Genomic DNA, 22,403 nt, shown 5'->3' with positions numbered 1-22,403 from the left:
GTCCGAGCCTCAGCTAGGGCTACTCCCACGCCCACCCCCCAGGGCCTCGGGACTTAGTGAAAAGCGGGAGAGCAAAGGGCAGGGACTGGGACCTGGGTTGGCTGCAGCTGGGCCGGGGCAGCTCATCCAGCACCTCCCCCAGACTGCTAGGGACAGAAACCAGTACGGAAGCGAGCGGCACGCCCCCCTCCCCCATTCTCCTTCCTCGGGCTTTTCAGACGCAGGGAGGAAAGCAAAAGAGCCAAAAGAAGTTCGGGGGAAAGAACCAAGTGTCTCTGAGATAAAGGTGTGTGTACGTGTGGGAGGGAGGGACAAGGGGCTCCGCCAGCACGAACAGTCATTACTTTTCTCAGCCGCACAGGTTTCGTTTTAGTGGAAAGGGTGGTGATCCCTGCCCTTGAGCTACGTATGGCACTTAATTGCATTCCAGTCTGTATTGCTCTTTAATTGTTACGAGTATATAAGCAAGCGTTGCCCCCGTTATCAAAATATCAGCCTGAGAGCAAGAGGCTCTTCTGTGAGGCAATAACTGGTTAATAGCTACAGCATCAGTACCAGGAAGAGAAGTAAAAAAGAGCAGCGCGCTTCAGAAGACAGACTATTAAGACAAACTAAGGGGGGGTGGGGCTCCCACGACAAACATAAAACAAGCCTCCGCATCTGTTTATGCTCCCTAATAACACACACACACACACACACACACACACACACACACACACACTAGAATGGGGCCAAGATAATAAAAGTTATATAAAAAATGTCTTTAAACAAATATACCAGAGTTCCAAATATATCGAAGGTAGTGTTGTTCTCCAAAGTAATTCCCTGTAGGAGGCCACACACTCAATCTAACCTAGTGTGAGGAATGTCCAGCACCCAGGTCACGCTCCAGCTGGGCTACTCTTGTGCCTTTTCCCAGGCCAACAACCAACTAAAGCCAGGAATAACAGATTTTAGCAACAGGAAATGCAAAGTCAGTGGGAACCAAAGCTAATGGGAAGGGGAAAACAGGGCAGGGGAAGTTCTTAGAATTTGTCTTAGAAGTTGATTATGCCAAGTAGAGGAAAACACTAGAAGAGCCGATTTTACCCTTTTTCTCCGCAATTACCTGGTGAGGTCTGAGAGTAGGAAAGAGTGGAACCCCTTAAAATCGCCTTGTTACTTACCATTTCAAAAACGTACCATCGGCCACACCCACACTGAATGCCTGGCTCCGTTCTGATAAGCAGATCTAAGTCCCCATTACTTTTGGATACCTAATGCGCCCTTCCTCCCTGGTTAGGCCCATCTCCTAGATGTTGTCAAAACATGCAAACAGGGATAGTGCAGTACCAACTTGAGTAAAAATGTGATGTGAGTGGCTGTGGTTACAAGGAAACCTCTCTAAACCAGTTTCATCTAGAAAAATACACTTCACGTGTTGTAATTATTTTCACACGGCTGTCTAGATGTCTAGAATGGTCTTCCTTCCCACCTTTGACATCCAGCTTAGGTCTCACTTCTCGAAACCTTCCCCAAATCCATCTGCACTTGCAAGAGTCTGACTTTAAAGTGGTTGATTTTAGTATGGGTCCAAGTAACACTGAAGGGAATCTGGAAGTTAACCATGGCCAGCGACACTACTAGAATAAACCCATATAGCCTCCCAAGAGAACTACTTTGGAGAATATTAAAAGCTCTGTATTTTCTTCATTACTTCTCATTACCTCATAGTTACTTGGGTTCTACAATTCAGCTTTGAATGTTCTCTCAGTTCAGGTATTCCAACTAGGCTGTAGTCCTTAAGGCAGCTGTAAGTGGCCCTTCAACTGAATGCTGACATTGGTGAGAGGCTGTGGCAGGTATAGCTGATCCTCATTATTTGCAGATTGTGTCTTTGCAAGTTCACCTACTCCCTTAAGTTTATTCATCACCCCCAAATCGGTACTCGTGGTACCTTTGTAGTCATTCGTGGACATGTGCAGAGAGCAGCAAAACAAATTCAAGTCGCCCGGTGTACGTGTTCCTAGCTGAAATGGAACAAGGTAATGTTCTGCCTTCTTGTTCCAGCTCCTATTATAAACAAACGTCCTTTTCGTGGTCACGTTTTTTGCATGTTTGTCCTTTTTGTTGGTGATCTCCTTGCTTAAAATGGCCCCCACGCCTGTGTGGTGCTGCAGTGCTGTCTGGGGTTCCTAAGCACAATGCTGTGATAGGCCTTACAGAGAAAATTCCTTTTAGATAAGCTTTGTTCAGGCATGAGTTATATTGCTGTTGACTGGGAGTTCAATGTTAATGAATAAACAATGTGTATTAAATAAGGTGATTTAAATAGAAACACATATAAAACAAGATCATGTATTGATCTGTTGACAAAAATGTTGTGGCCAGAAGTTCCCAGGAACCTAATCCTGTATTCCCCTACGAGCAGTGTTTAGTATTTGCCAACTCAGTGTTTGCTGACTTTACACTTACTATGAATAAGGAGAATCAACAGTATATTCATATGTGTAATAGTGCTCTTTGATACATTGGATTTGAAGAGGTATGAGATTGGTTTCTGCCCTCAGAGAGCTAAGATCTACTGTCTTTTTATACATACTCTGTTCAAGGGAGAATTTTAGCTAGCTCAACTTGTCTTATGAGACCATCCAGTTTTGTTCTGTATTTACCAATCCTCCTTTCTTTGATTTCCCAAGCAGCAGGCACCTTGGTAGTTTTATATAAGATTGTAAAATTATAAATGGACATTCAAATATGTATCAGTTTTTTGTGAGTTTGGAGAAAATGTGCCAAGGTTTGCCAAGCATCTCCCCAACCCAGATGAGTCCAGCATCAAAGTTCTAGATTATAAGAAGAATAGGCACTGGAAACTAGGCGACTAACAGCACAACCACCCAGGCTCAAATGAAACAAATAGTTTTCAGCAGTGTAATTTCAAATCCAAATATAGGAGTGAGGCCTCACAGAAAACTGCTTTCCATCTGGCTGAGAAACCTTTGCCCTAGGATCCCACAGGCTGATTGCGGCAGTGCACGATAAAATGAACACAATTCAAGCAAATATTCTGCTGAAGGAGGTTAAGGGAGTCAGGACTCTGCAGGACTTGGCAAGAAGGGCTGACTTCCTCCCAATTATACAAGTAACCAAGGGCTTCAGATGGCCAAGAGATTAAGAGTTTTTACAAAAGTCTGTATGGGCTAGGGAAATGGATGGGATAGGCTGGGAACAGGCCGATGGAGTTATTAAGTTAAAGGCAAGAACATTCGAATGTGTTTGCACTACAAGTACAGAGTGTAGTACAACAAACGTTCCCTGCAAAAGGTGGGAATTTGAACTGGCCTTAGATGGAATGTGAATCACTGCAACTCCTCGGGTTCTCTCTTAGGAACCAGGATAAAAACCTTTCTCTCATGTCTGTAGCGAAGTCCAATTTGCACGGAAGGGAAGCTGCATTTAGAGTTAAGTCAATGTGAAATATCACCCAAGGTCAGGGATTCTTTCATTTCTACTTCCTGCCTAGTGACCACAACCATGCTTGGGCCTTGCTTTCTCAATGACAGAGAAGATAACTAGAAATGGAAAACAAAAAAACTTTGGGGCACCTGGCTGGCTCAGTTGGTAGAGCATGCAACTCCTGATCTTGGGGTTTTGAGTTTGAGCCCATGTTGGGAGTAGAGATTACTTAAAAATAAAATCTTAAAAGAAAAAAAACCAAAAAACCTGTGAACCATCCGTAGCCTCTGGGCGAAGAGCAGTATTATCCATAGAGACAATGCTCAAAAAAAACAAAAACAAAAACAAAAAACTGTTCTTTCCAAGTCTTTGGATAATCGCTGAATATGTAATAGGTAGGAACCAATTTCGGAAACCCTGAACATTCTCATCAAGTAAGACCAAACACAGTTCTATCTTACCTTGAGAACAAAAACTGAAGAGATGGATTGAAAAGGAGAGACTCAGACAATTTAAGAACAAAACAGGTATATTTCTATTGGACTACCTGATACAGAGGATAGTGTGATATGAATGGATAGTATGAATGACACATAATACAAATATATTTTATTTGAAATAAACAAAAATGCTTACACAGCTCAACAGGTCACTTGGAAACAAACTTGCTTGACTGTATTACTGAGCAAAAACAAAGCTGAAGCACAAACACCCTTCTTTTTTGACATTTATTTGGAGATAGGTAGGAAGACACTACTTGGTTTTTTAAAAACTGACCTTCCCTTAAGGCCTGGTCATAGAAGTGTAAACAATGTAAATGAATCCACCATTACCAGTTGTCATATCATATCTATGTCACCTGTGTATTCTGAGATCACACATATACCTGCCAATATACCTGGGAAGGGTTGCTATATCACAGTTACATTTTCTTGGCAGGCAGGACTGAGGAAGAGTAATTTGGAACAAGTTTTACATCCTATTTAGAACAAATCACTAGTATTCCCTTAAATAACAGGTTACAATAGAAAGATACTGCCTGGAATGTATCCTTTTCACTTTGGTTCATTTTTAGTTTTTGTTTGTGATTTACATAGTTGTTTGATTCATCTGCTTATAGTACAATCCTGCCACAAAGTATTAAAGCACAAAATACCTATTATTCCTTCAACATCTGCATTTTTCAAGTTTTATACTCTACTACATCCCTAGTATGTCAGCAGTTCTTGAATAATAAAAAATAATAATAAATGGGTAAAACCCTTCTAAAAATGCAGATGTTTGTAAATATAATGGTACTAGATGGGAAGGAGACGATGAGGGAAAAGAAAAAAAGCAAACACGTTCATGTGCAGGGAATGTGGTTCAAGTCTTTGGATTTAAAAACAACTTCCCCAGAGAAGCTGACTATAATGGAATTTCCAGAAAACTTCCTTTGCCCCCACAAAAGGACCTGAAAAGCCCAATCCAAACTTTTGAAAACTACAGTTATGAGATGCTATAAATGATGATCAAAGCAGTTGGAGGGAGAAGGATGAATGTGTCTTCCACTCAGCTAGTTTGTAGCACAGCCTCTTTAGCTGTTGGTGGATCAGTAAAAACCACTGAAGTACCAGAAGTGCTTTGAAGGACAGGGGTAGAAAAGTACTGAGCATATTACCTGTCTATATCAGTAACAGGGCTTCATGGCTAGGAAAATTTTCTAAACAGTAAAATGACTCCAGGATAGATCTCTCTCTCTCTCCATCATTAAATGTGGCAGAATTAAAAAAAAAAAAAAAAAAAATTTACAAGCAGATATAGTGAAAACAGAAAATTACAAGGCAGAGAACATAAAAGAATCAAGACGATGCTATAGGTTCAACAGTATTCCATGAGGCTAGAAAACCTGTTAGCTCTGAAAGCCCTAGCAAAATATCACTCTCGTTTATAAATCACTTATTTATCATATGACCGCATGTTGAATCCTTTCTTTCCACATACTGAAGAATCCTACATTCAGCCTTTAAGCATTCTGCATTTCTTTGCCAATCTTGTAGCTGAGTATCTTGTTCCAGTCGATTTTGGTGCGGGTAACCGGAAGCTGCCGGCGCAAGGCCTTGAATGTGGTGTCTGACATTGTTTGATAGTTTTCACTAATTGCTGTCTGCAATAGATAATTGAAGATAAGTTGCTTGAACGGAAATGGATGGTTGTGATTAGGAAAGTAACTCTGTAGTCAAAGGACATGCTTGAGTCTTCTAAGAAGAACAGACGGTATGTAATATTCCTAGTAAGCTCCTCTCCCATCTCTGAAGCGAGTTAAGAAGCCCACTTACATTATTTCTAAAACTAGGGCTATAATCCCTTCCAATGTTGAAACCTTGACTGTAAGCACAATGCCAGGTTGCAAGGTCTGTAGTCTCCATACTTACACTGAACAACACCGATATTTATGTTAAAAGGAGAAGTCTAACAAAATGTGTTAGCAGCAAAATAATAAGGTACTAAAGATCTAGAAAAATTAGTTCCAAGTCTTACCTGATATTCATTTTCTGCATGCTCTATGATTTTAATAAACTCCTTGGCAGTTTGGACTTCATTCTAATGGAGGAAGAGGGGAAATAGGAATTTTTTTTAAGTATAAGCAGTCAATAAAAAGATATTGAAAAGACCATCTTAAAGAAATCTTAAGATTTGAAGAACAATTTATAGTTTGTCAAGTGCTCCCATGCACGTTACCTTCGATTCTCACCACTACCCTGTGAAGTAGATCTGTTATTAGCATCACCTTCATTTTGCAGATGAGAAAACAGAATCCTTGTAAGTGACTAGACCAAAATTATACAGCTCTTGAAAGATAAAGACAGGGTCTGAAAAAACACCCCATGCTCTTTCCAATCTCCACAGTATGCCCAAATGTCTTGAAATTTTTTTTAATTTTTTTTTTTTTTTTAAGATTTTATTTATTTATCAGAGAGCGAGAGAGAGCACACACAAGCAGGGGGAGCAGCAGAGGGAGAAGCAGGCTTCCTGCAGAGCAGGGAGCCCGATGTGGGGCTCGATCCCAGGCCCCTGGGATCATGACCTGAGCCGAAGGCAGCCGCTTAACCGACTGAGCCACCCAGGCGCCCCAAATGTCTTGAAATTTTTATGCCTTGAAAATATCTCTGGTTTAAGATGATATAAACAACGCCCTCACCAATATTAGCCATATATGTTAAACTCATATACTCCTCTATTTGCTACTTATGATGTTCAACCAACCACATTTTGCTCTACATGATGCAGGTACAATATTAACGTATCCTTTTCACTTTGGTTCATTTTTCATTCTCTCTTCCTTTCATCATTAAGTAGAACAGAATTAAAGGTAAAAGGTAAGATTTTTCTGCCTAGAGCAGCAGTCCCCAAATTCTTTCAGTCAAAACCATCTTTTGTTTTCACAGCAACACTAAGACAAATCACTTGCTTTTCCACTTCCCCTCTCAAGTGTGCATAATGCAGGTCCCAGAAGCTACATGATGTGTGATGGCTTCATCACTCTGATGGCTAATGGAATGTGTGGGCACATATGAGAATCCAGTTGTCTTTTATTAAGTCAGACACTATGCCATTCGTAAAAATGTAAATTAATGCCATTCTTTGCACTATTTTTCTTTTTTTTGTTGGTTTGGAAAATATAGTTGTTTTTCATGAAAATGTTATTTAGGTTAACAAGTAATGGATTTCTTATTGTAATTTTTTTTTAAGATTTTATTTATTTGTCAGAGAGAGAGAGCACAAGCAGGGGGAGCAGCAGTGGGAGAGGGAGAAGCAGGCTCCCTGCTGAGAAAGGAGTCCGATGTGGGACTTGATCCCAGGACCCTGGGATCATGACCTGAGCTGAAGGCAGACGCTTAACTGACTGAGCCACCCAGCTGTCCCTGTTATTATATTTTTAAATTAATAAATATTTAACATTTCTCAGTTTTATTTCTAATAAGGTATATATTGACAGATAAAAGCTATTTGTTTTTTTTTTAATTTTTAAAATTATTTTTTATTTTATTTTTTAAAGATTTATTTATTTATTTAGAGAGAGAGTGCGTGCGCCTCAAGCAGACTCTGCGGAGTGCAGAACCTAATGTGAGCCTTGATCCCACAACCCTGAGATCACGACCTGAGCCGAAATAAGGAGTTGGATGCTTAACCAACTGAGCCACCCAAGTATCCCTTTAATTTCTTAAAAAGTTTTATTTATTTATTTTTTAAAGATTTTATTTATTTGGGAGAGAGAGAGAGAGAAAGCACAAGCAGAGGGAGCAGCAGAGGGAGAGGGAGAAGCAGGCTCTGCAAGGAGCCCGATGCAGGGAGCCCAATGCAGGGCTTGATCCCAGGACCAATTTTTTTTTTAAGATTTTTAAGATTTTTTTTTTTTTAATGTAAGATCTACACTCAACATGGGGCTCGAACTCACAACCCTGAGATCAAGAGTCACATGCTCCACCGACCAAGCCAGCCAGGTGCCCCAAACAAAAGCTATCTGAAGGTGCTCGATAACTTCTAGGATACAAAGAAGTACTGAGAATGCAAAAAAAAATTATGTCCCTTCTTTCCAGGTATAGAACACAATACTTTTTAATTGAATATTTCTAAAAATGTTCAGCTTCTCTAGTGATACGAATGTAGCCCTATAGGATTTGCTGGCAAACTTTCCTTCTTCCTGGTATTTATTGACTAAAGATATTGCTATCCTTGAGCAAATCTCACAATTGAGAAAGAGAAAGAAGTGTGGATTCTCTAAAGCCATTATCAATATTTGTCATTATATTGTTATGTTACATTATGTTATATTTCATAATTACTTCTTATATTTGGGCGCCTGGGTGGCTCAGTTGGTTGGGCGACTGCCTTCGGCTCAGGTCATGATCCTGGAGTCTCGGGATCGAGTCCCGCATCGGGCTCCCTGCTCGGCGGGGGTCTGCTTCTCCCTCTGACCCTCCCCCCTCTCATGCTCTCTCTCTCTCTCATTCTCTCTCTAATAAATAAATAAAATCTTTAAAAAAAAAAAATTACTTCTTATATTTAGTCAAAGACTGTGAACTAATATAGTGGGTTGATTGCATACTTTTTTAAGCTGCCAAAAACAAAGCACTGAAAACAAACTGAATTTCTAGTGGCAGAATCAGTACTCAGGATCAAAATCAACTTTTTAAAGAAAACTGAGGCACAAGTGAGACAGATATTAAGTATTCCACACTCACCGAAACAGTTACTGAATCCTGTACATCTTTATGACTAACCAACTGAACATTGCCATCTTCATAATAGTGAACCTGTGTGAGACAATGGTTGAGCAAGTTTATGTGTAGTTCATACAGAAACCTATTGCTAAGGTATAAATCCATGCCTAAAGCCATGCCCAATCTTTTTTTTTTAAAGCCATCTCCAATCTTTACCAACTCTGAACAAAATATTAATATGACCAACTGTAACTTACAATGGTGGTTAAAATTCACAGAATACTTTAAATTTTTAAGAATTCTCACTTTTCTTAGCAGGGGAAACTGATTATTAATGAAGTTCAACAAATATTTATTATGTGTTATTACATTCCAGGCACTGTGCTAGTATTGTGAATACAAAGACCTTAAATAAGATTCCACTCTTAAGAGTATTAAAATAATTAAAATAAAATCTAACATTAGTTTTTCTCTGTGAAAACCAAGGAATTTTAATGGATCCTAATCCCTTACATATCTCTCCACATATACAATCATCAATATTGGTAAGTAGATCTGACCGAGTGCAGGAAAAACTTAATTGACAGTTAAAGACAAATTGAAAAAAATATGCTACTGGTAAATCAGACTACAAAAAAGCAAGACAAAAGCAGTTCTGAGGATGTATGGTAAAGTGGGGTGCTACAATTATGAGACCAATTAGCAAGAAGGAGGCATACACAAGAGACAGACTAACCAACGACATACCAGAAAGTTTTGGCAACTTACAAGATAGGTTCAGTCACCTTAACATGGCTACAAACTGGCCATATAAAATAGGATGAGTATCCTTTTGTTATGTGCATTTGAACAGGGTCTTGCAAATAGGAGTTGTCACCTAAATGGACAAGTAGAGAAGGACATCTAGCAAGGGGATAAAAAAAGTACAAGAGAATGGTTTAGTTTAGGGAAGAATAAAGAACTCACTGCAGATGAGTATGTGTGGAGGGTAGTGTGGCAGGAGACAGTGCTCTGATGTAAGCTGGAGACAGACTGTGAAAAGCAAACTGCCTTATAAACCATGTTAAGAATTCAGACTTTATCCTATTAAAGGTGATGGGACTCAGGGAAAGGGAATGTTTTAGAAAGATTAGACTTGTGTTATGAAGAAAATCACGTGGAAGGAGTGAAACTGGGGCATAATGCTAGAATAGTAGTCTAGGTACTGCCCGTTTCCTTCATCTAGTCCAGGCTACCAGGAGACATTTGGACAAAAAGGAATGTTTGTAGAGATAAAGCAGAAAGAGAGAACTATACCTGCACTACTACAGCTATTGAGTCCTTACTATATGTTAAACACTATGCCAAACATTTTAGTTGTTACTTATATTATCTCATTCAATCTTTACAAAAACTCTGAAACAGGGACCATTGTTATTCCTATTTTTATTTTTTTTAAAGATTTTATTTATTTGACAGAGAGAGCACAAGCGGGAGATGGGGGGGTTGGCAGGCAGAGGGAAAGGGAGAAGCAGGCTCCCTGCTGAGCAAGGAGCCTGACACCAGGTTTGATCCCAGGACCGTGAGATCATGACCTGGGCTGAAGGCAGACGCTTAAATGACTGAGCCACCCAGGCACCCCTGTTATTCCTATTTTACAGATAAGGAAACTGAGGCTTGAGGCAGTTTAATAACTTATCCATGTTCACATACCGAGTAGGAAGAGGAGCTAGAACATGAATTAGGTCGAATTCCAGAACTAAAACCATGTCCAACATGCATAATACCTCCCACTGTTAAGTTCTGTCACAAAATTAGAAATTCCCTGATCCAGGTAGAAGTAACGTGTCTCATTAGGGACAGTCTTCTAAGATATCATTAGAAGGGGATTAAAACAGCCAAGCCTTCATCTAGGCAGAAACCACTATCCTATTAGCAAGAAAAGCACTTCCCTGGGCAATATGAATCCACTACAGAGCCTTGTTTAAGGGGACAAAAATAGCTGGCTCTGTACAGATGCGCAACACAAACTAGACTTTCCATACCTTCTCCAAACACTTAAATTTCATCTTTTGGCTTTCTAAAGGAGTTTAAAGAGAAAAAGACAATTTAAGAATACACTGGAAAAGCAGGGAGTTGATAAATGCCTAATACCTACATGCAAGATATCAGAACAGAAAAGATCTGGGCAAAAAAGCCTGGGCTAAGTAATGATGACATATAAAGGTTAAAATTCCAACAGACAAGTGAGATAGGGAAGCCGAATGGACTCCATTCTAGAAAGGCCCTTTTTCTGCTGTTTCTCTGCTAAGTCCTATTTACTCATGTTCTCATACTTTGCATCTGAGTAAACCAAAGAAGTTATGTTCCCACTCCAAGGGGACACAAGAAAGTTAATCATTTTCTAAGTTTCATCCTAGGCTCCCAAACACCTGATAACATCTAAGAAGAAATGGATCCCAAGCACATTCTAGGACATTAGCTTCGAACAAACCTTGGTTGACACTGGCATTAATATACCCTACCTTCGGTGATTTATGGAATACACCTATTGTTCACCTGGCACTCACCTTTAATTGGAACCTATCCTGAATTCCTGAAGGAACATGTACTCTGGATCCCTTTCCAGTATAAATCCCTAACGCCAAGTTATGGGGAGACTCACTTTTCCTTTTCTGAGTCTCCCAGACACTCCATCTGCTATACTCTATCACTTACACTATTCAATAAACTCTGCTCTCACTTCCTCTTGGCTTGAGTTTCATTCCTATGCTATGCAAAACCAAGGACCTTCCTGGCTGGTCCTATGGGGCCCCCTCTGAGTCTTCAGATCTGGCCTGCCTATGTTACAAGGACAAGGATGTTCAAAATACAGGTGGGTCACACCCAGACACTAGTTTTGTTTGATCATTTTTTAACTAAGAAACTGAAAGTCCAGAGGCTGAAAAGAACACTAGGAAGAGGAGTGAGTACAAACAGGACAAGGGATATTTAAAAAAATGGAGCTCTGTCCAGAGAAGAAACAAGGACTTACATATTTGAGACAGGTGTCTCAGAACCCAACTGAAAGCAGGGCACATCTTTTTTTGTCCAAGAATAAGGACTATGCAACTGGTTTGAACTTCTATCATGTGTGTTAAGAACTAGAACATGAATAGGAATATAGAGTAAGGCCGCTAAGGCTTGCTGTTTATAAACTCAGTTGAAAATTCTAAAAATATTGACTTCATTATCTAATACACCAATGACAAATTAAGCTTAAACTCTGAGGGTTTCTTTTCTTTTAATTTTTAAAAATTTTTTAAAGATTTTATTTTTAAGTAATCTCTATACCCAGCACAGTGCTTGAACTTACAACTCCGAGATCAAGAACCAGCCGGGTGCTGCAAACCCTGTTGTAAAACGAAACTTTTTCTTTTTTGGGCAGGGAAGGGAACAAACCATTTTACTGAGGTGCTTAGGGGGAGGAGTCCAAGGGCTGGGAGGACAATGACATCAGATATCCTCAATGAGATCCTTGGCCAGGATCTCCCCAGCTTCAAAGTTGCCAAAAGCAATAAAACCTTTCTAGGTCTCATCTGCTAATAAAAATTTCAACATGACTATCATCAACATAAATCCTCAGAAACTGTTGACTTCCCAGAACTACCCTTTTGCCTATAGAATAACCAAAGGGCTAAATATCTTAGTGACTTTTCCAAGTAATTCTCACTCTGATTTTTAAGATATGTATATGAAGCAAGCTTTTCCCCAAGGTGTGGTGAGCCAATCTGGTTAGAAGGTGTAAATAAGATCTGGGTACTGACCCCTATTTGAAGTCTTACCAGAAACTATCACCCTTTATGATATGTACACTTAATTTATAGATAGGTTTGCATTCACACAGTTGAAACACAAGCCAACTATTTCCTTCTAGAAGAAAATAAAGTTACATAAATTTATAGTAAGCTGCTCAGTTAATGCTAATGTCACAGTTACGGGAGATCTAAAGCATTAGGCTACTCATATATACGGTTAAACAGAAATAGAATAATACATATGTTGTCTTAGGTTGGACTCCCCTAGAAGCATACCCCTAGACAAAGATTTGAGAGGAAGTAATTTGGGAGGTAATCTCAGGAAGGACTAGTAAGGACTGTGTTACCAAGACACAGAAGGGAAGGAAGTGTTATAGATGCATTAATGAACAGGTTATAGCTGGGCCCTGGACTCTGGAAGACTTAGCAGAACATGCTTCAGAGTTGTCTGACCTAACGGGTGAGGAAGCTGGCATATTTATCTACCAACTCTTGTATGTCACTACAGATTGCTCCAGAGCTGTGAACTTAACATTTCTAGCTTGCCTCATCTGAGTTGGGCATGTTCCTGTGGCTAGGAAAAGTTCCCAGGAAGAAAGCTGCTGTTACTTGTAGCAGGGAGCTATCCTGAAAAGAGTGGGTACAGATGATATCTACCACATATGCTCTGATTAAATTACACCGTTAAAAAAGGCAGCTCTTGCTAATTGTTATAAAAGCAAGACTTAACGCAATATAATAGAGGTACGATTAAATACTGATTTTCTCAGTTATCATTAACTTTTAATATGACCTGAGAGTTAGCTGGGCTTAAGAATTAAATCACCCTCAATTTGAAAGTCAAATCTCTGCTAGGATATCAGAAGACTTTGACCCAGATAGGCATCCAATGAATTAACAAGCTCCTTATTCACCTGCCTATCTGTTCTGAAACAAGCATTAGAACTCTGCTCAGCTTGATTACTTATATTCCATACATGATGACACTTGGCAATTCTCTCTAGTTCCTCTGTGTTATTTACTTGATTTTAAAACCTTCTGTTATTACTGTAAAAAACAAAATAATCCCATTCATGTAGCTGTTTTCAGAGCAAAGAGTTAAGTTTTATGTCTATGTACACACTTAAATGAGGTAATATACAAGAGACCCTAAGTAAGTTACAGCAGCTGCTACTTAGTCACTTAATAATTGTTTTCTTCTTTCTTAGAACTGCTATTTTAAAAAATTATTGTTATTATTATTATTATTTAAGTAGGCTCCATGCCCAGTGTGGAGCCCAACGCAGGGCTTGAACGAACTCACAACCCTGAGATCAAGACCTGAGCTGAGATCAGGAGCAGATGCTTAACAGACTGAACCACCCAGGTGCCCCCAGAACTGCTATTTGATAATTCCTGGAAAAACCTTAGGTTATCTTTGGAAGAGAAAAATAATAAGCAAGCAGTACATACCACATGACTATCCTTTATCAATCCAGAATAGCTCTTTTTAACTACTTCCCCACAAAGGAGGCTCCTATTTCTATTTACTACCGTCCATCTTCCTTTGCATCTATCTACATATAGTTGTTCCTTACTTCAAATACCAACTTCCATGTTTGTTTTCAAGATGTGACATTTTAACATGGCCTATTAACATGTGGGGTCTCACCTGAATCTTAAGTACTCCAACCACCTGGGCTGTAGGTGGTGTGATGGTGAACTTCCACTCTGATCTCCAACGACCATTCCTATTAAAACACATACAAGACTGCATAGTTAGCTATTAGCCCAAGAAAGAGGTGATTTGCCACTAAGGCAGAGAATCTGGGAAGCGGGGGTGAAAGTCATTTCCAGTTTGACATATCTAAGGCTCTGTCTACTCAAATATAAGTCTATATCCAAGTGCCTAAACATAAGCCTTTTCTAAGTTATTTTGACTTTCATTTTTCAATCTTGGAATAGAAAACCATGCCTATACTGTTCATGGGAGGCTCTTCCACACACAGATGGATGGGCTGCTGAGTTTTGCAATTAACTCACATATTATTAACCAAACCCAAGTAAAACTCAGATTTTCAACTAGGCACTTTATTAATCAATCACTTATTCTCACTCGATATTAAGAGCACTTTTTAAAAAGATAGATTATAAAATCTCAGAATTGAAAGGAATCTAAATGTTCATATCTAAATCCCTCATTTTACAGATGGGGAACTGAAGTCTCTCAAATAAGTTATCCCAAACTAGTTAGATTAAAAACCAAGTTTCAACTGCTGGTTTGGTTTCTTTCCAATATAAATTAGATACAAATAGAAGAGAACATCTGCTTTCTTACCAGAAGTTTTTAGGCTGAAACTGGTGGCTTTCAATACATGCAATAATGGTCTGTTGCCCATCTATAGTTTTAGCATAAACCTATTGTTAAAAAAAAAAAAAAGTTAGACTCTGAAAACTTATTTAATCTAAGTGACAAACACTGTACAAAAGCAGCATACTAAATTCTTGGGGGAGACAAAGAATCAGGCAGGATGAGCTTATAACTCACAAGACTTCATGGGATGTGAACACAGAGCAGAACATGTTTAGTTCCACAAGAGACCATGGTACAATGAACGCAGAAGGAAATACTACTCCTGACTAGGGGTACAAGGGAGATGCCGGTTAGGCTGGGCCTTACAAGACAGGTGAGATACTCATAAACAGAGACTGAGAGGGAAGATGAGTAAACTGTTCAGACAGGAAACTGGGGGCTTGTTCAGTGAAATGGTGATAATCCAGGATAGTAGATTTAAGTCCCGTAGTTGTAGATGTAAGGTAAAAAGTCTGGACATTATTCTACAGGCAACGGACAGAACCAAAACAATATAACCAGAACTATCGTTTTGGAAGAATAATATTGGTATATAGGATACAATGGAGGAAAAGCTGAAGTTGGTCAGGAGGCCAGAGCATTAATCTAGGCAATATGTCAGGGTAGTATCAGTGGGTATCAGGATGTAGAAGCATAACCAAGTCTAGCAATATACTGCAAGTGAAGGGCAAAAAAGGGGAAAGAGCCATAGTACTTGCACGCTGAGATGACCAGAAAGATGTCATTAACAAATTGGGAAATTCAGCTAGTAGTTAGAAACCCCAACTGTTCCTTAATGTGGAAGAGGTGAACAGAAATGCAATACGAAGGAAAAGCAAAAAAAACAAATAGTGCTGTACAGTCCACAAAATGTTTTCATGTTTACTTTCCCTATATTGAATAACTATGAGCTTTCAAGAGAGAGAAATACAGCAATGGGGAATGCATACATTTACAAAGGTAGGGGAGAAGAAAAGAAGTAGAAACAGACTTAGAATGAGTAAAGGATGCTGACAGAGCAGTCTAAGCAAAAGAGAATTTCTGGAAGTAGCTGGTTGGTCTCAGTGTGAAATAGCATATGGAAGTCAAGGATGAAGAAAAGGATACTGAGTGAGGCAATTCAGGAACCATCAATAACCTCAGAGAGAAATTTCTGTAAAGACTGAAGCCAAAATTCACAGGGTTAAGAAGTAGATAGGTAATGAAGAAGTGGCACTAGTAGGAGCAGAATGCTCCCAGGTGTGGTTATGTAGCAGAGAGAGATAAGGGAAGGAAAGAAGTGAAGGAGAGTGAGGAGGAGCAAGAGAGAAAAAGAGAAGAGAAGTAACTTAGAGAAATTATTATGACTGAGGAAGTTTGTTCTCCTTAAGGACAGGAGAAATAAAAATATTCTGGGTAAAGAGAAATGTATCAGATAGGATAATATAAAATCAAGAATAAGGATCCTTCTTCCTAAGATTAAGTACAGTGGAAGAGGGAAGACTGCTGAGTGTGGAAAGAAGAGAAAAAGATTTCATGTCAGTCTTACTAAAATGTGGGGGATCAGAAAGATGCCTAAGGACAATGGGAATGGTTTGGAACACGCTATATAGAAAACATCATAGGGAATATTGAGGTGACATTAAGAATTACTAAGCAGGACAGCTCTGAAGATATAAAACACTCGGGTACAGTAGACACTGTTAGAACAATTCCATGGCTTTCTGTAGCTCATCTGTTAGCTAAGACAAGTGAGAAAAGGACAAAGTAGGGTTACTTGGTGTAGAAGCTCTCCAAATTAAGAACAGGTAGTGCCAAATTTTAAATAGGTAACAAATGTTAAGTAGAAAATACATTTAGGATTGCAAAGTCAATTTCTAAAAGAGTGTGTGTCATGTCTTCCTTTGCAATACTGGGTTGCAAAATGGAACTGTACTTACCCACCATAATGGGTTTTCTCCGTTATTTAAAAAATAAAAAACAAAATCATGTAATAATAATAATACCCAACATTTAGGCAGAGCTTTCTTTGTGCCATTTTCCAAGCATTTTATATGCATTAGCTCATTTAATCTTCACAACAATCCTATGATGTAAGAACTATTATTTCCATTTTGTAAGTGAAAACAGGCACTGAGATGTTAACTCATTTGCCCAAGATCACATAGCTAATTAAGTGGCAAGACAAGGATTCAAACCAGTTAGTATGGCTTCAAGTAAGGGCTCTTAACCGATATTCTATCATTGCCATTTAACTCATCATCATTACATACTGAAAATATTCTAATAGACATTTTTTAATCATATCTGCAATTTTACAAAGGAAAAATCACGATAGTCAAATTTAGCATTTTTTAACATCAAGAGGTAGGAAAAAAAAAAGTCAAATTACCTGATTAAAAAAATAGTTCAAATAGTTTTGACAATCCAATGAAAACATGTAAACTATGTAAAAAGTAGCTTTCTATAAAAATGCCTATACCAAAAAGTCATAAATGTGGCAATAGCTGTCTTGACAATCTTAATTTACTTTTTCCCCATGTCTAAAGATGTTTAAAAACTTTTCTTGATGGGTATAAGGCAATTTCTGATGAATAAATAAGACAAAGGTGAAATAGGATGCAATGAAATTTAAAATTTTTATGCACTGGGATGTTTAAAAAGATTTTTTCATATAAAATTTTCCATTCATACAAACTCTTTCAAAAATGAGTTAGGGAATAAAATACAGAGGAGACTCTAAGAAGAAAGAAGTGATGTTTGCCTGGCCAAAGCCCCCAAAGGATAAGGTAAATGTAAGAAATAAAACATTCTTTAATAATGAAGCAGGCAGATACTTAACAGTACAGAAGCCATTGGAATAATGATCTTTCACATAGGTCCTTAGAGCACTGTCACAGGATTCTCTCCAAGACTTCAGACCTCCATCTACGTCCTCTGGCTGGGGGTCACTTGCTTCTTTCCGTAAGTGATCAAACTTAAAGGAAATTTTGTTTCTTGGATCTAAAAATCTGCTATTCCCCAGGTCACCATGTTCTGTAATTAAGACCTTCCAAAGAATAATTACAAATATGAGTAATTGTAAAAAGACAGTTCTTGTCAAATTTTACAAAACAAATAAAAATTCTGAAGACAGTTAACTTTTCATTTAGACTTGAGTTTCTCTTCCATATTGATTTTTTAACAAAGTCACATTTTTTTTTAAAATTTAATTTAATTTTTTAAGTAAACTCTACCCCCAACGTGGGGCTTGAACCCATGACCCCAAGATCAAGAGTAGCATGCTCTACTGACTGAGCCAGCCAGGTGCTCCTCAAGTCACATTTTTATTCTTTTTTCTTAAGATTTATTTATTTATTTGAGAAAGAGAGAGAGAGGTTGGGGGGGAGAGGGAGACACTCAAGCAGACTCTGCGTGGAGCCTAACTAGGGGCTTATCTCACAACCCTGAGATCACGACCTGAGCTGAAACAGAGTTGGATGTTCAACCAACTGCACCACCCAGACGCTCCTCACATTTTTATTCTTATAAAAATATTACATTTATGGTTAAGCCACCTCTAAACCACAACATTTCTCCATCCTACCATTCATTTCTTGGTTTCTGTCTAATGTATTGCCAATGTATATACCTTATACATAGCTATAACAATAACTTATCTGTACACTTTTATATTCTTTTTTTACATATTTCATAAAACTTTCCCAGTCATTATACTTAGCATTTAAAATAGGTAATACATTCACATGGTTCAATAATGAAAAAATATATATAAAGTGAGATCTTTTTCTCACCTTTAACTCCTATTCACTAAATTCCTAATAAATTTCCTCTTCTCCACAAGGCAATTGATTTTATTAATTTAAAGCAAGGGTCAGCATGGCAGGTGCCACTTGTTTTTATAAAGTTTTATTGAACACAGCCCTGCTTGTTTGTTTTTGTATTGTCTATGGCTGCTTTCCTGCAACAGCAGGGTGGAGTAGTCACAACTGACCCCGTCCAGCAAAGCTGAAAATATTTACTCTCTGGCTCTTTAAAAAAAATTTGCCAATCCCTGATATATTCTCTCAGAGTTTCTTTTTTACAAATATAAGTATGAATATGTATTCTAACTCCCCACCCCTTTCTTTAACTCAAAAACTAGCATACTATACTATACTTAGTGTTATGGTTTTTTTCTTTTTTAAACTTAATATATCTAGAAGAACTTTCCCGATAAGTACTCTGAGAACTTCTTTGTTTTTGTTACAGTTGTATACTACACCATTGTATGGATATACAAAAATTTATTCAACCAGTCCTCTATTAATGGATAGTTGGGTTGTTTCCAATCTTTTGCTATTATGAACAATACTGCAACAAATGTCCTTGTATGTTCATTATGTACAAATTATGTATGTGTGCCAAGCACTCATGTGAGATAAATTCTCTGAAGGGGGACAACTATGTCAAAGGGAAAAATGTATTCATAATATGGACATGCATAATATAGGGTGTCATACCAAGTTACAAGCACATCATCAACAGAAATTTTAATTGGCATTTCTTTTCATTTTTTAAAGGCATTTTCTAGTTGAACTCTTTATTAATTAGGCAGATAAAATTTTGCATGTGTCAAGTTTCACTTATTTTTTCCTAATTTCCCATTTGTCTTTTGACACATTTACCATTTTTAATAATTACATATAATTTCACAATAGTGACATACCATAATATACTTAATCATTTCTGAATTGAAGGAGGTTTAAGCTACTTACAGTTTCCATTATTGAGAGTCACTATAAATTCTACCATAAATAAAATCTTCTGCTTAAAAAAAATTCTTTGGAAAGAATTCCTAGTTTTGAGATTCCTGTCCTTATTACTAGACTAACCTTTAAAAAACTTGCTTATAATGATGGTGGGAACCATGAATGTAACGGTTTCCTTAGTCTTACCCTCATAAAGCTTTCAAAAATCTTCACAATTCTGTAACTTTCATAACTAAAAGGTAAATATATTCACATTAAATTTTAATCTGCATTTCCTTAATTACTACTTCTGGGCGATCTAACACTTGTCTTTCTTTTCTCTTTTTTTTTTTTTTGATCTAACACTTTTCTAAGTATGCTTTGTTATTTCCCACTTGGGTGCAAGTGGTTCATGTCTGTTGCTTGTTTATTCACTGAACTCTTGGCATCACCCTTAGGTATCTGAATAACCTCTTTATCTATTATGCTTGAGAAACAGATTTACTCCTTTTTAAATCATATTTAAGCCTTTTTATTATGCAACGGTCACTTTCTTTTTTTTTTTTTTTTTTAAGATTTTATTTATTTATTTGAGAGAGAAAGAGCACAAGAGGGGGGAGCGGGAGAGGGAGAAGCAGACTCCCTGCTGAGCAGGGAGCCCGATGCGGGACTCGATCCCGGGACTCCAGGATCATGACCTGAGCCGAAGGCAGTCGCTTAACCAACTGAGCCACCCAGGCGCCCCTATTACGCAACGGTCACTTTCTTTTATAAACTTCTTTCTTTTAAGTTTTTATTTATTTCAGTGCTCTCTACATCCAATGTGGGGCTGAAAATCAAAATCCTGAGATCAAGAGTTGTGTGCTCCACTGACTGAGCCAGCCAGGCGCCTGCCTCCTTTTATGAACTTTCTAATGTTTCATCATTACTTAAGTTATGATTTCCTTTCCATTTCCTACTAAATTTTTATGTTTTAAAAAAATATTTTACATTTAAACTCCACCTGGAATTAAGCAAAATGTACAGTTGGCACTGGAAATCAAAGTTAGATTAATCTCATAAATTTTATCAATTGTTTCCTTTTCCCTTCTGTTTTATGATACTTAGGGGCTTTCTGATTGTTGCCTTGTGTCTTTCATTAGTCTTCTTTCATTTGTTTATCTTGATCAGAATAATCTTGTATGGTCTATTTTTCATAGGAATTGTATGAAATCTATTTGAAAAACAAAGTTTCCATATCATTTTTCTTATTCAGATAAGTTTTCCATATTATTTACACTTCTTATTCAGAAACATGGCATTTAAATCTATTTAATTTTCTATTTATTTCCTTGATTAAAGTGCGTGTGTGTGAACTGTATTGCAGACTTTTGCTAGTTTCCAATCCAAATCTATTCTCTTCTTTCCCTTACTAACAAAACTGCAAAGATTTTCAAAAAGACAATGTTAAAAAAAATGACACTTTCCAGCTAGGAATGACAGAGTTAAAGGAGTTCTGTCAATAACTTATCAGTGGAAGTTGCTTCTGGAAAGGCCAGTAGCACTTTTTCCAACTTCCTCTTTTTCCCTTCCTGGAACATGGATTCAATGCCCTGAAATGGGGCAGCTCTCTTAAAGAGCGTGATAATGAGGGGTGCTTGGGTGGCTCAGTCGGTTGGGCGTCTGCCTTCAGCTCAGGTCATGATCCCAGGGACCTGGGATGGAGCCCCGTGTCGGGCTCCCTGCTCAGCGAGGAGCCTGCTTCTCCCTCTCCCCTCCTGCTTGTGAGTTCTCTCTCTCGCTCTCTCTCTCTCTCAAATCAATCAAGCTTAAAAAAAAAAAAGCACAATAATGAAAACGACACCTATGGAAGGCAGAATAGAGAGCTGGAAGCAACTAGGATCTCTGATGATATGGTGGAGCTACTGTAACAGCTCTAATATTATCTCTGGACTTCTTATATGACAAAAATCTCTACTTAGTTAACCTACTATAGTCAATTTTTATTATATGCAGGAGTGGCATCTATTTTATTTTTGTCTTATTTTTTCCTTTGTGAGTATGTGTGTTTTATGGCAGCTACTTTATTTTTTTTAAAGATTTTATTTTTAAGTAATCTCTGTACCCAACCTGGTGCTCGAACTTAAAACTCTGAGATCAAGCACTGCATGCTCTACTCACTGAGACACCCAGGCGCGCCCCTATGGCATCTTTAATAATTTATACATCTTTCCTTGTTTTAGTGTCCAGTAATGGGTTTTTGTTGTTGCTGTTGTTATGGCTAAGAATGCAATCTCCTTTTGACTATATTTTAAGCTGGCTACTACTGGTACATGGGAATGTTCTTATAACATGTATCTGGACACATCTTATTTCAATAATTCCTCTCTATCTGCAAGCAATTTTTATTTTTTCAGTATTTATCTTTTACACTTGTAATTAATCTATTTTCATTAAAATTCAGATAAGCAAAAATATAAACCAAAACAAAAATATATATATATAAACCAAAACAAACAATAAGCAAAACAAAATCTAGTAATCCTGTAATTCCAACACACAGAGTTAACATTTTGGTGTATATTTTCCCACATTTCTTTTTCTATGCACATGTATGTATCGTATAGTTTTGATTCTTAAGATGCATATGTCCTCCCATGACTTAACATTTCATAAAATGGGATTCATCTTATACCGGATGGCATCTTAGGACTGTGTCATAGTTTAATTGGCAGTGTTTTTTCTTAGTGATACATAAAATAATGGTGCACTTTTCACAAAATTTAATATACAATGATTCTGGAGTGCTTCGGTGGCTCAGTTCATTAAGTGTCTGCCTTCAGCTCAGGTCATGATCCCAGGGTCCTGGGATCGAGCTCCGCATTGGGCTCTCTGCTTAGTGTAGAGCCTGCTTCTCCCCCTCCTTCTGCCCCTCCTCCCCACTCGTGCTTTCTCTTTCTCTCAAATA

The 22,403-nt window shown here is 38.0% G+C and overlaps 1 protein-coding gene and 1 long non-coding RNA gene across 4 annotated transcripts in view; one reads left to right on the top strand and one right to left on the bottom strand.

Annotated features, from left to right (window-relative positions):
- The first annotated feature begins 13 nt into the window (after window positions 1–13).
- LOC145720861 (uncharacterized) lies at window positions 14–13,433 on the top strand. Its single transcript, XR_014144086.1, has 2 exons — window positions 14–2,024; window positions 11,039–13,433. It is a non-coding gene; the product is annotated as an uncharacterized LOC145720861 (long non-coding RNA).
- The window catches only part of CAPZA1 (capping actin protein of muscle Z-line subunit alpha 1), a 50,268-nt gene continuing 31,887 nt past the window's right edge, over window positions 4,023–22,403 (bottom strand). For 2 of the 3 annotated variants that reach the window (XM_081815690.1, XM_081815689.1), the window contains exons 5-10: window positions 17,569–17,775; window positions 14,733–14,812; window positions 14,067–14,145; window positions 8,661–8,732; window positions 5,956–6,018; window positions 4,023–5,581 (exon numbers count right to left, since the gene is read on the bottom strand). In XM_081815690.1, the coding sequence (XP_081671816.1) occupies window positions 5,441–5,581; window positions 5,956–6,018; window positions 8,661–8,732; window positions 14,067–14,145; window positions 14,733–14,812; window positions 17,569–17,775 (642 nt within the window). In that variant the 3' untranslated portion in view covers window positions 4,023–5,440. The remainder of the gene's footprint in view (window positions 5,582–5,955; window positions 6,019–8,660; window positions 8,733–14,066; window positions 14,146–14,732; window positions 14,813–17,568; window positions 17,776–22,403) is intronic. The other variant, XM_081815691.1, reaches the window with a different exon arrangement.

The sequence above is a fragment of the Leptonychotes weddellii genome, chromosome 4 (genome assembly GCF_054177405.1).
Source record: "Leptonychotes weddellii isolate Sample4059 chromosome 4, ASM5417740v2, whole genome shotgun sequence".
NCBI lineage: Eukaryota > Metazoa > Chordata > Mammalia > Carnivora > Phocidae > Leptonychotes > Leptonychotes weddellii.
This window is presented reverse-complemented; position numbering and strand designations above follow the sequence as displayed.